Raw genomic sequence first — 18,199 nt, 5'->3', positions numbered from 1 at the left:
ATCGGCGCAGCCAACGGTGCATGCGCAGAGCCCACCATAGAACAGCGCCCCCTCATCATCACGGAGAGTGACGTGAGGAGAGTGTTTAAAAGAGTGAATACCAGGAAGGCGGTGGGACCAGACGGTATCTGCGGGAGGGTCCTCAAAGCCTGCGCAGATCAGCTAGCCCCGGTATTCACCGACATCTTCCATCTCTCCCTGATGCTCGATATCGTCCCGTCCAGCTTCAAGCGATCCACCATCGTCCCTGTCCCGAAGAAACCTCGACCCTCCGACCTCAATGACTACCGTCCTGTTGCCCTCACATCAGTCGTGATGAAGTGCTTTGAAAAGCTAGTCAGAGACTTCATCACATCTTCACTGCCAGCCTCCATGGACCCACTGCAGTTTGCATACCGCCACAACCGCTCCACTGATGATGCAATTGCACATCTGCTCCACACCACACTGACCCACCTGGACAAAGGGAGGGGTAATTATGTTAAAATGCTATTTGTCGACTACAGTTCAGCATTTAACACCATCATCCCCTCCCTACTCACTACTAAGCTGGGGGATCTAGGACTACATACATCCCTGTGCGACTGGATCTTCAACTTCCAAACAGACAGACCACAATCAGTACGGGTGGGCAACTGCGCCTCATCCACCCTCACCCTCAGCACTGGAGCTCCTCAGGGTTGTGTCCTAAGCCCCCTGCTCTACTCACTGCACACCTACGACTGCACAGCCACTTCCAGCTCCAGCGTCATTGTCAAGTTTGCTGACGACACCGTTGTCGTGGGTCTGATCTCGGACAACGATGAGAGGGCCTACCTGGAGGAGATTAAGCACCTGGAAAACTGGTGCCAGGAAAATAATCTCCTCCTAAACGTCAGTAAGACAGGAGCTGATCGTGGATTGCAGCAAGAAGACCAAGACAGAGAGACTGAAGAGGAGCTTCTTCCCACAGGCCATTCAGGGAAACTGATAAACTGTGGGGACCACCACCACCATGTAACATAACTGTATATATATTCAATTACCACCATGTAACATAAAAACTGTAAATATGTCTTTTTACAAAATGGATCTGTACATTCTGTACATTGTGTACATACATACATACACAACCATATACATTGTACATTGTGTATATAAACAGAATATACATATATTGTACATACATTGTTAATATATTTTGGTACATATATAGAATATATATTCCTCTATGCACCCCTGTTTTCTTTTTCCTTAGTTTGGACAGAGCACTCTCAACCATTTCACTACGAGTTATACTGTGTATGATTATGTATGTGACAAATAAACCAAACTTGAAACTTGAAACTTGAAACTTGCTCTTAGTGGTCCAGTGAGCAGAGTACAAAAAAGAAAAACACTGTAGTCCATTTTTTTTATTAAGATGTATTGATCCTTCAGTTTGTTCTTTCAAAGTCTCTATTGGGGTACAAAATAACATTCAAAGGGAACGTAAGTAAAAATTTTCATTCATTCCATTTAATATAAACATTTTAATAGTACAGGCCACTGCATAATTTGGATGCTTGTGATATTAGTGACTGCATCTTAAGTGGTATAGATTCTGTATTTAGAACTACATAAAGTAGCATTCTGTCAGATTCGATCATTGAAGCAGCATACACGCAAACTCACTTTCATTTACTCTGTCTATGGGATCATTTGAATGCTGATTAATTTGCATTACTGTGCTAACAGTCATTAACAGCTATATATATATATATATATATATATATATAAATGTTGCAGTGGAAACCACTCTGATCAGTGTTTTCAACAAGATCGATTTAAACTTGTTGCTGTGTACAGCGGACTACCAAGACGCTTTAATATTACACCCACAGTAGTAGCACCTCCTGAGCACTGCATCCAAAATTATTCATTTTGTAACCAAAGAACTGCTGCAACTGTAGTATTCCAAAAATAATGAACATCTGCTCATGTGCAACTATTGAAACCAAACCCTTTTTAAAAGGTTCTATAGTAAAATAGCAGATCATTTTGCTTTCAGGATTCTCAGAAGAACTGCAGTGTGCGCCTGTGCATGTGTCTCTAGGGCATATGTTTTTGCAAGTAAAAAACAATTCCAGAGACCAGCGCTTTACAGTCATTACAGGAAGTGATATTTGATATGACACAGTCAGAAATGCATGCACACTCACATGCACACGACCAGAAAGATCAACACATAACTACAAAATGTTGCATTTTTTAATGACTTTGAATCCTTTAACTTCTTATTCACTTGTTCTGTGTGCTGTCTTCACTCCTTTCCCAAATGAAGTGTTCCCCGGGCTTCCCAAATGTAGCACTGATCCGGATTTATGGAAGGCTCTTTTCCTGCAAGCTCTGTGTTCACTAACAGCACGGTGAATGTGAGTGCTGTCTTGTAGAGTTACTGCTTTGTACAATGGCTTCCACTGCCTGTGTAGATACACGACCAGGGTCAGGTTCCAGAGTTTCAGGAGTAAAACAGAACTGCCACCTTCCTGCAAGTATGTCAGACTTCTACCCAAGTCTTCCTTCCGGCAGAACTTGGCACCAAGTAGATTGTGCTGATAATTACTTCTAGACACCCCAAAAATCCCAGTAATCACCACCTATCAGCCATTAGTCAAAGGCACACTGTCCCATATTAGCACATACAGGAGCACTTGAAAACATTTTGCATTTCATTCCCCCCCCCCCCCCCTTTTTTTTTGACGACAGCAGAAATGTCTTTCTCCAACACTTGACGTTACAAGACTCACTGTCACAGGTAAACGGTTTACCGTTAACCCGGGGTTTTGACACATTTCTTTGAGTGGCTTTTAGTCAGAGCACATTCAATTGCTATGAAATTCAAGAACGCTGCCTGGCACCTCCCACGCGCTGCATTAGCGGTCTTCATCATCTGGCGCACTGCTTTGATTCAACAGCCCTCACAACTCAGCAGCGTGCACAGCTGGGAGACGCACGCCTGCAATTTTTCATTAGTCTGATTACCTTCATCTGTTCACGGCCCTCAAATGAGAAAACTATTCACATGTGCCGAAACTCTGCCGTAAAGGACTATTTAAAGGGTGTATTCACATCGTGTAGCTCCTGGGTAGAGAGGCAAACACACCCTAGGGCTTCATTACTGCTTAACACACAATACAGGAAGAGACATCGACTCTGTTGTCATCTCCATCTATGCATTTGCAGAAAATATACAACAAATGTGTTTAATATGAGAATCAGAACCTATAATTTTACCCTGGCTCAGCGCCAGACGTTTAAACATTAATTTGAGAGTTTTCCTAAACATTTTTATTTACAAAATATAACAGTAATGACAACATATCAATGTAACACAGGCAATAATGTATAAATTGCTTTTTTTTTTTAAAAAAAAAAAAAGAAGGAAAAGCAGTGTCTCTAATCCCTTAATAAAACTAAAATATCCAAACAGTCCAGCTAACAGAAGCAGAGACAGGGAATGAGCAGCACCAGAGGACCTTGGGTGGTGAGAACAGAGTCCAGGAGCGACCCCGAGAACAAGGCCTGTGCTGCCTCGGTCTCCCGCTGGATTCGAGTACTTTAGGATCCTCCAGGTGCTGGATTAGACACTGCTTTTCTCTTTGATTCTCTCACACACACACAGGCACAGGCGCGCACACACACACACACACACACACACAGGCGCACACACACACACACACACACACACACACACACAGGCGCGCACACACACAGGCACACAAAGGGACTGTCCAGAACAGGAACTGCGTGCAACCTGAGTAACTGTATGCAGTGAGCCAGATACAGTAGCATTAACCACATCACATCAAGGGCACTGAATGTTCAGGATGCATTTAGTCACGGACTATTAAAAATAAAAAATAAAAAAACTTTTTAAATATTTATAAATCAATAATTCCAGACTGTGAGAAGAAAAATCAATGTCCCTGAAGAAAATGGGTTTCATATTGCACAAGGAAAACCTAGCATGAGAAGGCTGGGACCAGACCGACAACGCCAGAGCGGGAACGCCAGAGCGGGAACGCCAGAGCGGGAGTGAAGAGAACAATCCGCTCTACACTCACACGCGCATGACAAAGCAGCCAATCTCTTGGGTTTCTTGTTACATGGTTTTCCTAATAAACAATTGGATATTTCAAAATGATACAATTTTTTTTTTAAATCACCCCCCCCCCCCCCAATAAAAACCCCCCACAACATAAGGCCTATATGCAAAGGAAAGATGTTATGATTAAGAACTTTGGAAAAACAGACATTTACTAAGAGGTCCACTTTCAAACACCTCACAGAAGTGTACATTCATGAAGCCTCAACTTTATCATTAAACTGCAATTGGTTAGCTTTGAGATTTGATTTTGAGAAACTCACTGAATAACCAGAATTTCCAGTTACTAACCAACTTAATTGTAGCTTGTTGTGATGCAGAAATCAAATCGTAGCAGAAGTGTAACTGGCTGCGGTCTTGGGGCCCAGGGTCCACCGTGGTTTGGTGATTCTCCGACTCTGACATACTGGCTAAACCAGATGAGGTACGTCAGGTGTGCTTGAGCAGGGAAATAACCCAGCCGTGCTGGACCCTGGGCTTCCAGCAGCAAAGCTGGGCAAAGTGTGCTCCTTTGAAGAATAAATTGGGGTTCATAGCAAATACTTTGACCTAATCCAACAACTGTTGCCATTCTGTTAACACTGAAGTGACACCGTTCAAACCTTACTGAGCTTCCCACCACCACTCAGCGGTCGGTCCTCTTTACTTGCAAACCTTATTTTCCTTTGCCAGCTTTCTGATAGCAGTGAACTGATGACTGCCAGAAGGAAACATACTGCTAACTCCATCTGGACTCACCCAAACAGCCCATCATTCAAATACAGGCCTACAGCTCTGATAAGGAGAATAAAAAAATGCCCTGTATGCTTGTTAAAATGACCCCCCAAGAAATGACAGATATATATATATATATATATATATATATATTAAAATAACCAGCACTTCTCAGTGTTTCATATCCTATTCATAATTAATAATTATAACAAGCAATTTAGGGCCCCTCTGAATCCTCTAAAATGATGATCGGGCCTCTGTTGTTACAGGCTGCAGTCACTTATGTTCAGTCCCTGAATCTGAACTAAAGACACAGAGTGAGCAAACAGCAGCTTTCTGCATGCATGTCCTCTAAGAGTTCACATCAGATCTGTCCACTACAAGATTTAAAATCAAACACACGGATGTGTTCATTCAGACTGAGTTGCTCGTTTAGGTATTTCTAGTAGGAAAAAATAACCAGGAAATGCACACCACCCTGCTAGGGCTGCTATCTCTTGCTTCCTTTAAAAAAAAATCAAACAAACATGGCAAACATGGATCAACACTGGCTTCTGATTGGTCAGTAAACTGCACCTGTGCAGAGCCAAAGGATAAGGCCTCTGTTCCTGCTGACCGTGACTGGTTCACACAAACTAGTCTGAGGCTCCGGCCCTTTCGGGTCACGTTCACTGGGACATAATGGACAGTCTGAATGGTAATAAAGCTACTACCTACTGCTATTGAGATTCAACATCCCCAGTAAACCTGCCAAACAGACGCCTAAGCCTTCCAAGCTGTGTTTTCTTTTCTTTTTTTTAACCGCTCAGTAAACGGCGAAAACCAGAAAGCAAAGCCAGCTGACATGTTTCGCCACGCAGAAGCTGAAAACTCTCCCGGGGAAGTCACGGGTGACGAGGCCAGCTGTAAAAGCTGCTCGCTGGAGAACGCCAGGGCCGGGAGCTGACATCATCTCGCCACGACCTGAACGACACCGCCCGTTTACAAACAAGAGAACCAACCGACAGGGTGCGAGAGAAAAAACCGACACCAGGATTACCCTCAAAAACCAAGGCGTTCACACGTGTACCTAAGAAGAGCTCTTTGATATAAATATTCTTCTTCTCCGGAACACTGCTGCTGCAGCTTATACCTGGTCCACCTGAAAGGCGTTGTGATGCCGTGCTTTGGCAAAAAAAAAAAAAAAAAAAAAAAAAAGTCAAGATTAGGTAAAAATAAAACCTAGGTCCCACGCCAACAGCAGAGGGGGGAGCGTCTCCAGCTTAGACACGGAATGTTTTCCAGAACGATCGGCATGCCTGCCGTCACTGCGTGAGGGGGCGTGGCTGCCGGATAGGGCCGGGACAGCGGTACAGCACGCCGCCAAAGTCTGGGACGGCGGTGGGCGGGGCGATGGCAGGAGGCGGGGTGGGGCTCTGGGGGAAAAAGAGGTCAGTTGGGCGTGGCCCGGAGGATCTGCTGGGCGCGCCGTGTCCGACGGAAGAGCCCAGCTGGAGGTGGTGGAGGCCAGAGCCCAGAACGTCTGGGTCTCGCTGGTGGAGGGGAGTGGAGGCGTAGGGGCGGCCGCGCGGGAGAGCCGCAACGCTGGCCGGGCCGAGACGGTCCGCCACCGGCCTCTGGGGGAGAAAAAAGCTTTGCGACGGCTCCCTCTGCAGGCTGGAGGGAGGCTCTGCACACAACTCCCGCTCCCTGATCTCCAGCTCGGCACCTGAAGGAGAAAACGGGGAAATCCTGGTCTGGTGCAGCCGGTGAAACTCGTACTACGCTACTCAGACCAACCACAGACAACCAATTATAACACATGAACTGTCTACTCTAGCTAACAGTAGGATGGATTCCACCCCCCCCCCCCAAACTTCAGATCTAGCCAGATTTCCATGATTTACATTTAGTGTAGCAGTCATTTAAGCTTTAGTTAAATGGCAGCATGTTCTACAGAACGTCGGACATGTGGCTTTTGGTAACCCACCCTCAACCTCTCACTTGCTGCCTGTGTGTTTACCTGGGGGCCCTGACCGGTACGTGTGGGCACTGTGCAGCGAGCTCAAGGCTTTAGGAGGAAACGGGGCGTGCGTTTCCTTCGCGGCCGGGCCGGCACCTGAGCTGCCAACCTCAGGCTTGCCTCCTCTGGACCCCCCATGCGGGCAAACAAACAAAAAAAAACAAAAACAAACAAAACAACCAAAAACAAACAACAACAAAAAAAAAAAAGAAGAAAAAAAGCACAGAACAATGGAGCATAATATGGGCGAAACCAAGCCAATGGAGAAACAGATGGAGGAAACAATAATTACAACGCAAACCAATAAGCATGTGGGATTGCACAGCAAGTTGAAACAAAGCTAAATGATGACGGGATGAAGTAGGAAAAAATAAGATCTAAGAGCAGGGTAGAGCGTTGACAGTGAAGCAGTGGGTGTGGCATAGCTGTGGTGAGCGGGTGGAGGCAGCAGGAAGGCCGATAGGAGGCTGACAGGGGAGTGACTGGGGGTGGGTGGTGTGGGGGGGGGTACCTTGCTGCTCCGCCTGCAGGACAGCCGGTGGTGAGGGTGGGCGAAGTTGCAAGCTCGGGCTGTCCACTTCGCCATGCTCTATGTCTGCATCTCCGTCCTCCCTGGAAAACACACACACACACACACACACACACACATTAAGCTCAGACAGACTCAGGTTAACACTAGACATGTGTACTTTGAGTGGCCAGCTGTGGTTAAGCAGGTTTATGGGGTCGAGGATCTACACTCCCACGCACATGGTTCCTGACTGGAGAGGGTACTTCCGTCGGCCCAGCTTGGTAGCCTGCTGCGTAAAATACTCGTGCCGCTCCGACTTCTTCCACATGTAGTAGTACTGCACACACTCGCCCACAGAGCGTGTGCGCACCTGAGAGAAAGACAGGTGGGAGGAAGAGTGAGAGAGATAGAAACAGCTCTTTTGTAGTATGAACTGGTCTGTAAGACTGGATTTGAAGGGAATGTCAGTGCGCTTACATTAAGCGGCACTTCCTGCATAGCTGCTCACCTTGTTGGCCTGTATGAGGTGAAAATTCTTTCCATGGACACGGTAGCCGTGTTCAAAGTTTCGACACTCTTCCTCACTCCAAGCACAAAGCTCCTCTGGGAAAGATACAAGGTCGACTGGCAATTAAATCAAGGTTATACGTTACAGACTGGAGCCAAAAGGTGACGATGGAAAGCCTCGTCAGGGCGCGCCTGTCTCACCGCTGAACACCTTCACGTTGAAGCACAGTCTCCTCAGAGCCTCGTCCGTGTTGAAGTTGCATTTCACCAGCTCATAGAGGGCCTTCAAAAGAAGCCGCGGGACAAGCGACGAATGAGATGCTAGCGAGGCAGTGCGCCGTTTACGACCAAGCAAGAACATCGACCGGGAAACATTCAGCCGGGGTCTGCGCATGTCACTTTATGAAAGCATGTATTTGAAGCATGCATTTGCCAATCAGTAAATGTTATTAAGCTTTTGGTGTAACATTTTAAAGGGTAAATGATGGACAGCTGTGGAATGTGCTTTACTGCGCATCATATGTTTTACTAGTTGGCTGTCCCTCCTGATGTGCAACGGCTTCGGTTGCACCTGCTCGTTGTCCTTGACCAGGTCTCCTGAGGTGAGGGCGTCCACGTCCCCGGCCTGGCCCATGCATCTCTGCACCTGCAGCAAGAACTCCTCCACAGTTGGGGCGGACAGCATGCCCGGTGTCCATAGCAACTGGTCCTCGCTCTCGTAGGCTGACAGGGTAAAGGGGACATGGAGTGAAGAGTTGTGGGGGCGGAGGGGTGTGCATGGGAGTAGAGAGGCTACCTCACCTCTTTCATAGCGCGTGGCGGAGCTGAGCGAGGGAATGTTGACCTGGTACTGGGGGCCCACCATGATGTCCTGGAGGAGACGTGACCATTAAATAATGTCATGTACATTTCAGATTTTTAAACAACGGTTGTCTTTTCTCAACACACTCAGGAAACCCGATTTCCAACCTTGCGTCCGTCATTGGAGGGGCCGGACGTGCCGTCTGAATCCTCATCCGAGGAGCTGACTGCTGCGTCCTTGTCTTCACCCGGAAGGCCTTGAGTGGACACCGACATGACAGGATGCTCAGACAAATGGAATACTGCTGTGCCGATTTGGGAAGTTAAGGGATTCAGGTTCAAACAAGAGGTAGGCTTTAGAAGCTTATCACTAAAATAGTCTAATCTAGAACCAAAAGCCCTAAATTAAAGCTTGTTTAAAGAGTCAATTAATTTAATGATTTTATATGTTATTTACTGCTGAAATAATTTACATTTTTGATGCACGACTTGCTGAACTTGCATTAGAAGTTCACATGTTCGGTCAAAGTGTGACTTCATCATCAGGTGCAGTGATGTCACACCTTTTATATGGCACCGCACGAGATCAGCAGCACGGGAGGTGACCGACGCCGCGAGGTCATCGGCTGAAGACCGCGTGTCCTCGTCCTCCTCTCCGGAGAACAGATCCTTGGCGATCTGAACAAGCAAAGACTCCATCAGCCAATCAGAAATGGAGCAGCAGCCTTGCTAACCTATGTCTTTACCGTTTGCCTAAACAGCACAGACAAAGCTTTGTTCTGCTCAAGACACTGGGAGCTTGTTTTAAGACTCAAAAACACAAAACTGACAAGGGACACCTGGCAGTAAATGACATGATGAAAACACACGTTTTTATAATCGCTGTGTCAGGTCATGTTACATATCAGCCTCAATCCACAATATATATGTAAAACACATTTTGATTATGCTCCTTACATACAAGTGTCTAATACAGTGCTGTAACATGAACGTTTGAAAAAAGGGGGAAAACTGACACTGGTTAAAATGTCTAGTCACTAGAGCTTTCCAGGAGCACAGGAATCTTTAGCTGCGTCTTGGTTTTTTCCCTTCCCAAATCTTCACGTTGTGGTTGATGATGGCAGAGGTGGGTGTTTCATGATTTGGTGATGATGGCAGAGGTGTTACTTGCCTTGTCCACAGTGGTTTCAGGCAGCGTGGTGGCTATCTGGCTGGCCTGCGGCTGCTGCAGCATGCGGCGGGACATGTCGTAGCCGTAGAGGGCCAGCAGCTCCTCCAGGGGCAGCTCCCCACCCTACAAATCACACACGCACACGTTAGAGAACCCACGCGCCCCTCTCTCTCTCTCTCTCTCTCTCTCTCTCTCTCTCTCTCTCTACCTCTCTCTCTCTCTCTCTCTACCTCTCTCTCTCTACCTCTCTCTCTCTCTCTCTACCTCTCTCTCTCTCTCTACCTCTCTCTCTCTCTCTCTACACCTCTCTCTCTCTCTCTCTACCTCTCTCTCTCTCTCTCTCTACCTCTCTCTCTCTCTCTCTCTCTCTCTCTCTACCTCTCTCTCTCTCTCTCTCTACCTCTCTCTCTCTCTCTCTACCTCTCTCTCTCTCTACCTCTCTCTCTACCTCTCTCTCTCTCTCACACACACAGGCAAGCTTTCAAAGCTTGGCATTATCCACACTTCTACATCAATTATCCATACTTCTGCTTCAAATGTTCCTTGCACGCAATCTGATCTTCATCCAAGTCAAAAAAATAAATAATAAATCTTATTTAACACATACACACAAACAACACTAAAAGGATTTTACATTTCCATAGCTTTATTGATGGAAAAAGTACACCAACTTTTAGGGCCACTTGAGAAGAGACTAAACAGCACTGAGATGTTACAGGGAGAGCAGGTGGAGGTTTGGCCCGCCTGCAATTTGAGAAAAACCACACTTGTGTGTGCGTGTTCTATGACAGAATCCTGTTCAAGTGCAATACGACCAGATCAAATGGGACTTCAGAGGGCCAGAGAAGCTGCTGACGCTTCTAAGACAAAAGGACTACAAAGGCATTTCAAAAGACTCAGTCCGCCACAGACCACAAACTGAAGGCTGAAGAAACTGGGCGCTGTCGCTACTCCGCAGCGCAGCTAACAAAGCTAGGAGTGTACGTAGCAGACGAGAACCCAGCTAATGAGCTGCAGCTACCTTGGGCACTCGATACCATCTGTGTTCATTAGTTTATCATCAGCTAAAGAAACCGTGAACATGAGTGGTGTTCATGAGAGATCTGCTACTGCTCACGCTCACATACATACTCACACACACACACACACACACACACACACACACACACACACACTCACCCACACACTCACACACTCACACACACACTAATAATTAAAACCCCACTGCAGTCACTGGGAGCATCTACATGACTAATGTAACAAAAGGCCAACCGTACACAATAGTCTAACTTTTGGGCATATGCTCACAGGGTTGCATGTCAACACCAAAACCTTATCCTAACTGCGAAGCATGATGGGAGCACAACGGTGTAGGGATGACCTGTTCCTCAGGACCGGGACAGCTAACAATCACTGGAATGAAATAAGAATCAAATCAAGGTTGTAAAGGGAAATTCTAGAGAACGTCAGAGCTGACTGTGATCCAAAATTGAAAAGAGATCGGGTCACCAACATGACGATACAAAATGCACAATTAAATTAATAACAGTGTGACAAACAGAAGGAATTCTGTATTTGAAATGTATTAAATGAGCTCCGTATTTTTCCGTATTTCCGTGTCAGAGTCCTGACCACACTCCCGTTGAAATGCTGCGGGTTGATCTAAAACAGGCAATTCAAGCCAGATATCCCAAAAATATACATGAGCTGAAACAGTTTTGTGCAGAGGCCCGGGATAAGAAGCCTCCCCTCGGCTGTGCGGGGGCTGCTCTGGACAAATCGCTTGCTTAACCTCCCTGTCCATAAAGGAGGCTCAACTAGTTGATGGGCTTTGTCCAGTGCCCCCCCCCCCCCCCATCAATAACTGTGACTGTTTTGTTGAGTAAAGACGTTGCATACATTAGGTCTTGTTTGTGATATACGTTAAAAGACATTGTCCATGATCGTGGCTTACACGGAGATCAGAGAACATTTTAACAGTTCATGCAGAACCTCAGATGACTCTGAAGGGGTTGCAAACTTTTTCCATCAAAGCTGTACACAGCCTGATAACATGCAACGCTGTTACATGAAAAGTTTGAACACGCATGATAACATGCGACCATTTTCGGCCCCACCCTCTATTGTCTCACTAATCCTTGGCTCTCCACGGAATCCGGCAGGCAGATCGGGGCCCGGGTAAGAAGGTGAATTTAGATTTACTGGGCCCCTTTCATACTCATACCATTACCTGCTATTTACATAAGGTACAATGCAGTGAGGTAACCTGACGGGGAACATATTTTGGAGTATGGCTGGCAATTATAATCAGAAAGCAACAGTGTAACATAACACAGACATGGTGTCATTTCGTGAAGATAACGACTTTTACACTTTTTTAAAAGTCCTTGACTTTTCCCATTTTGACACTCGGGCACTTTCGGCTTTTCACTTGAACAGATCTGCAGAGCAGCAGATGAATTAGAAGAACAAAAAATGCTGTCAAATTTATTCTGCATGAACATCTCACACTGTCACTTGGAGCATGTCACGGTGCGACAGTAATCTGATTGTAATGAAAAAGGGGCCTTTAAACAGACTGTTCGTCTATAAGCAATCAATCAATCCTTCATTTTTTTTTTAAACTTTGTTTATGTTTTGTCTTTTTTGTGTTGCATTCCTACAAATAAAAAGTACAATCCAGCAAAACATTAAAACAATTAAAAGGATGTTTTAAGCATGCAGACAGCTCCAACTGTTGATAAAGATAATATGATCAACATGAAACAGCCACTTTCTTATATATATATATATATATATATATATATATATATATATATATATACACACACACACACATATATATATATATACACACATATATATATATATACATATATATATATATATATATATATATATATATATATACACACACACACACATATATATATATATATATATATATATATATATATACATATATATATACACATATATATATATACATACATACATACATACATACACACACACACACACACACACACACACACACACACACTCAACAAAGAGTTTGTTTCAGAACTTTAGTCCCTCACCGTACAAGTGCTCTGCATGTGTGAGAAGGGCTTCAATGGAAAAGCCTCATAGATGGTGCCTCATTAAGCTAGTTAAGAGAACACCAAGAGTGTGCAAAGCTGTCAAAGTAAAGGACAGTTACTTTGAAGAATCTAAAATCTAAGATAAACAAATATCGACTATTACAGCATAATCACAACTTATTTCACTGGTCTGATACCTTTCCTGTTTTTTTTAAATGTAGAAAATTGTAAACATAAAGAGTAGGTGTGTCCCACACACGCACACACTCACATACACACTCACTTTATTATTGTGGTTAAACTAATTTGAAGGGCATGTTTTATATATTATATTTTGATTTAACTGCAGAAGTACTTAGGAATTAAGAGGTTTGTTGTTCTATTTTGAGTTTACAATACCGCAATGCTTGAAGACAATTATTGAAGACCACAACAAATGACTGAACCCTATGAAAGTCTAACCCAAGCTTTCTATGTATTCACCTTTTTCAACCTCAAATCTAATTTCCAGTTCTAGATTTTACAGCTACTGGTAGTTAAGTGAACAGTTACTCTAACTAACTTGCCAATCTGTTGTTACATCTGGGTAAGGAGAAGAGAGATCTGGCAGTGACTTTTATAGATCTGATTTGAATAAATTTGTTACATTTTTTTGTTTTGTTCGTTACCAGCAATTACAAAACCCTTGAGTGGGTTCTGGATCCACGGAACGGAGACTGCAGTTTTACATGTTATTGCAGTTTTTAGCTCATTATTTAAGTCTGTTCATTTGCAGTACCAATGCATGCATACGATGGCTCGTGTCTGAAAACATGAGGGCCAAAAAGGAAAAAAAAAGGGTCAAAACAAGTAAAGCTGACCATCGGGAGGCAGAAAAAACAACCGGAGAATCAGCCAAAGCATCCGGCTTGCCAAAACGAGCCGACGTTCACCAGCTGCACAGGACCTAGCAGACCAAGCAAGACTACTACAGCAGATGACCAAAATATTGCAAATTCAAATATTTGAACGGTGATCCAACAAAACTCTCACGTACTCTCGCGGGCATAGGTAGAGACAAGTACGGAAATGTGAGCAGCTGCATCAAAAATATTGAATTCCAACTTGTGACGGAAAATCCCAAATGCAGTCTACTTAAAAAGTAGGGGTTTCCAAAGACTGCCTTTTCCACCAGCATAACGGCTGTCTACCGTTCGCTTGCCAGTCATTTAGCACGTGTGCGCGGTATGTCAAGGCGCAAAATCCTTTCCCCGCTCTGAATATTTCGGGGAATATCTGCAAGCATACATTTCCCTTGTGGTTACTGAAAACTAAGGCAGAAAAGGGGCCAGTCAGCAAAAATGCAAATGCAAATGTGAATATATCTCTGTGGTCAGCAAAAACGCCAAGGTCAACAGAGAACCCCAGGCAGTCGAGCCAATCAGAGACTCCCTCCCTTCGAAGAAACCGCCAGCAGTGCAGAGGATGTCAAAACACTATTGATGACCTCAGTGAGGGTCCTACGTCCAACCAGTCCAGACCGATGTTTTGCATCTCAGAGGGAGCAGGACGTCATTTCTATACCCGTGGGATCTGCTGCACTGCTGAGATGTGGTCCTCAGTCCTGCTCGATGGTCACAGGTGGTGCGAATTCTCTTTCTAACACGAAAGCCTTTGAACGCTGCTTCAGTTTGGCCCTTTGGCCTTAGAGTATCGAGAGCAAACAGGTACACCTGCTCTATTTTAAAAAAGCCCTAGAAAGCTGCACATATAAATGCCTAGGCTAATCAAAATGTTTCAGACATTTAAAAAAATATTTAAAAATATTGCGCTCAAATAGTCAGCTCTAGGTTTCATGTTGTTACCAGGGCAGTGGTGTCTCAGTGGTTAAGGTACTTCACTAGTAATCAGAAGGTTACCAGTTCAAGTCCCACCAGGTTGCCACTGTTGGGCCTCTGACCAAGACCCTTAACCCTCAGTTGCTCAAGTCATACTAGGTCAGAATTGTAAATTGCTTTGGATAAACGTGTCAGCTAAATATAAATGTTGTTACTCCATAAGACCAGTTCAATGTAGCACAATCACATCAACAGACAAACTTTCTTAATTTTCAATATGACACTGGTGATATCAAGTTAAAGTTTGTTCACACATCCTGTTAACTTCATTGTGAATTATATTCTATAAGAACTACAGAAACATGGTTGTCAGAAGTGTCATGAACAGTAGGGACTGTTGAAATTAACAAAAGTCCCTTGGCAACCATTTTGAATTCAGCGACTAGTACTTCTTAGAACTTCCATTAAATTAAAAACAATGGCGGTTGATCCAAGCTATACCACTTTATTTGTGAAACATGTTGGAGGTAGTGTGCGCTGGCAGTGCCATGCATTCCATGAACAAGCTTATTTTCCTTCACTTACTAGCAACAGAATCAGCATGGTCAGTTCTGAAGCCCATTCAGACTTCTCTAACAGTCTGCCTCATGTACAGGAACGCACCTCATCACCCAGTGTGACAATGGCAACAGATTAAATGGCCTACCCTGGAAGCCATAGAGGTTTTCATGATCAAAAATCAGATATTTGATCTGTATACATAAAATAATCCGTATAAGCAGAGAAGATGCCTACCACCTGATCTGTATACATCATGGAAAGTGTAAAGAATTTAGAACATCTGTACAGAACATCTTATCACAAAAGAAAATCTTGACACACAAAGCCATGGACATTGAACTGGTGTGACAGCGTACCACAAACCACTTCCCACCAAATTACCCTTCCCGTCTAACCTCCTAAAAAATAAAACTCTGCTAACATTTGATCAAAAAGGCAGGGAGGCTCAACTCACCGAACAGGCTTGTGCGGCCATCGTGTTGGGCCGAAGCTCCCGGGCCCCCGGGGTCCTCTCCTGCTCCTCTAGGGATGTGGATGGCTGAGGGGCCAGCTCCAGAGTTGTGGCATAGCCCAGGCAATGAACGCGCGCTAGGCCCTGGCGGTGATCTGTGGAGCCCATTCGGACAGCTGAAACAAAGTGACAGAGATTTAAAAAACCCTGCATGTGTGTGTGTGTGTGTGGGGGGGGGGTGTTATAAACTAAGAATGCTCAGTTTATAAAGGCTATTGTAATGACTGCAAGCAATAACTGGGAATCCTTTGCCACACAATGGGCAGCACATCTGATGCCATGGAGCAAGTACCAAAAACATGTTTGTATAGGCTTCCTCTTAATGTCACTGCAAACAGAATAACAGAATGTATCGTTTCCTACCGATTTCAACTACTTCTTGCTTCTCATCCAGCGCTCCTGAAAACGTTAAAACGGGAAACAGCACACGTAGCCTAGCAGTATTGGCCTATCACACCTGAAATCCTTTACAGGGCCATGAAAGTCTTAGCACTGCACGACGACATAACTACGTTGCGACGGATCAATCCACAGTTCAATCGCCCTGCGGGCCTATACTGGCGGCGACAGGCGGCGACAGCCAAACTCCGCCGGGGCTGAACATCTCAGGACGTTGAAAACTACCACGGCACGGCACCAGCGCTCACTCACAACGCGACGGAGTTCCGTTAAAGTGGCAAACTCTTCGCCGGAGAAGAAACGAAATGCAGTTTTAAAGAGGTCTGCCGCCGAACAAGGCGAGGCGAGGCTACCTGACGGAGCAGATGAGCGGGGCGCTTTCCTGCTGAGTGGGTGCTGAACGAACGACTCCGCACCGGCACAAGAAGGAAATAGTTTTTTTTTTTTTTTTGGGGGGGGGGGGGGGGGGGGGGGGGGGGACGCGTGAATCAGAGAGGCAGTGACACTGTCTAATCACGTCTCTTCGGTTTCCATCAGAAACTTCGGAAAGCGTAGCCGGTCCTCTCGGCGCGCACCTTTAGCCCAGTTCAGCACCACCGTAGAGCCGGTGTGCTCTTGTTTGCCATAGCGCGCTATCACGCAAACTGGGAACGGTTCTTCAACGCAGAGGACGCGTACAAGCCAGGCGGAGAAGAGTACACACTTCTAACTTCCTCATTATCTGCACGGCGGCCTGCTGTGCGCTTTCCCAAACAGCCGGCGCCGGCGCCGGCGTCGCACGCTGTCGCGTTTTATGAAACACCCTTTTAAACACAGCGCACCGCAAGGCTCCTTTTATCGTCCTTTTCCTCCCCAAGCCCCTTCGTTGACTTACCTCCGCCATTCCGAGTCTGCGCAAGCGGTGGAATGCCCGGATGTTGTGTAGGACTACTTCAACTTCTTGGTTTTTATTGTTGCAACGTTATACCAACAATGATGAGAGTTCGCGAGGTTTTACAATGAAGTGCGCCGAGTCTTATTCAGATGTTTCAGAACGACGGTTCTGTTACAGATACGTTTTTATATATAATTTGTTTCGGGAAAGTAACATGACTTAGCTCATCAAAACTTTTAAAAAAAAATCATACTTTAATGTCTCTTCTCAAAGTAGGAATACTGGCTTACTGTTCGTCCCCCTTTTAAAAACAGATATCAGGAAATTTACTTGATTCGTAATCTGTGATGTTCATAATATAACACGGAGTTTATTCAGTACCTTACTTACAAAATAAGTTGGATTCTTACAAATGTTAAATCCAGCTACTGAAGGCATCTTAAGCAGTTGTGCTAAATAAGTTACAATCAGGTAATGAACTGTTGCAGAAGGTTCAGTTAAGTGACATCAAAAGAGTGGTTTACTATAACTTAATAAACAGTATATTACTTACTATTTAAACCATATAGGTTATTTAAATAATAAACAGTATATAACTTACTCTTTAAACCTTATTGGTTATCTGCCCATAGCTGTTAATACATTCAGTGTTGCTGTTGAAACCAGCAGAGAGAGAAGACATGGCATCTGTGTGTTTAGATGTATCCCTGTAAATGGTAGTGTGATCCACCTGTTATGGTTTGTGTCTACAGTTAACCAGGAGAAACGGGTGATTCGTGTGCAGGGAACTCACAATAACAGCCCTGGTATTAAACACCTTCTGCCCCAACAGCCAACCATAGAAACCAGGAGATCAGGGGCAGGGCAAGTGTGTATCTCGCTGATAAAGTCAGCAGGTCCAGATACAAGCTGCAGGTTTGCTGATCTTTGGCCTGCACATGCCTATATACTCCCACTTAATTGCTTTATCAGAAACTGTAAAACTGATTTAGGGTCAGTGGAAAGATACTGTGGTTTGGCCAACATAGAGAAAATACCGAAGCACAGTGAAACCTACAAACATGTGAAACAACAGCAAAAGGGTCATTTCAAGATATTCCCAAAACTGGCATTCTTTAAAGG

At 44.8% G+C, this 18,199-nt stretch overlaps 1 protein-coding gene across 2 annotated transcripts; it reads right to left on the bottom strand.

Moving 5' to 3' along the window:
- Positions 1 to 4,209: 4,209 nt before the first annotated feature.
- Positions 4,210 to 17,101, bottom strand: mier2 (mesoderm induction early response 1, family member 2). 2 transcript variants are annotated; one of them, XM_035523085.1, is made up of 12 exons: positions 17,078 to 17,101; positions 15,748 to 15,920; positions 9,833 to 9,955; positions 9,225 to 9,339; positions 8,830 to 8,918; positions 8,662 to 8,731; positions 8,432 to 8,583; positions 8,062 to 8,143; positions 7,862 to 7,956; positions 7,593 to 7,723; positions 7,354 to 7,454; positions 4,210 to 6,548 (listed from the first exon to the last, which is right to left on the bottom strand). In XM_035523085.1, exons 2-12 carry the CDS (start codon positions 15,910 to 15,912, stop codon positions 6,145 to 6,147), a joined length of 1,527 nt encoding a protein of 508 aa, XP_035378978.1. In that variant the 5' UTR covers positions 15,913 to 15,920; positions 17,078 to 17,101; the 3' UTR covers positions 4,210 to 6,144. The 2 variants fall into 2 exon arrangements, with proteins under 2 accessions (XP_035378978.1, XP_035378977.1); XM_035523084.1 differs by lacking the exon at positions 17,078 to 17,101 and adding an exon at positions 16,168 to 16,584 and having other exon boundaries at positions 8,830 to 8,966.
- Positions 17,102 to 18,199: the final 1,098 nt, after the last annotated feature.

The sequence above is a fragment of the Electrophorus electricus genome, chromosome 26 (assembly GCF_013358815.1).
Source record: "Electrophorus electricus isolate fEleEle1 chromosome 26, fEleEle1.pri, whole genome shotgun sequence".
In the NCBI taxonomy this organism is placed as follows: domain Eukaryota; kingdom Metazoa; phylum Chordata; class Actinopteri; order Gymnotiformes; family Gymnotidae; genus Electrophorus; species Electrophorus electricus.
The sequence above is the reverse complement of the archived record's forward strand: the minus strand, read 5'-3'. Positions and strand labels throughout refer to the sequence as shown.

Coding starts and splice junctions, on each gene's coding strand:
- mier2 (XM_035523084.1), bottom strand. CDS start 15,912: ATGGGCTCCACAGATCACCGCCAGGGCCTAGCGCGCGTTCATTGCCTG. Junction 8,144..8,431: donor TGGTCAAGGACAACGAGCAG/GTGCAACCGAAG, acceptor CTTCTTTTGAAG/GCCCTCTATGAGCTGGTGAA. Junction 7,455..7,592: donor CCTCTCCAGTCAGGAACCAT/GTGCGTGGGAGT, acceptor TGTGTTTTCCAG/GGAGGACGGAGATGCAGACA.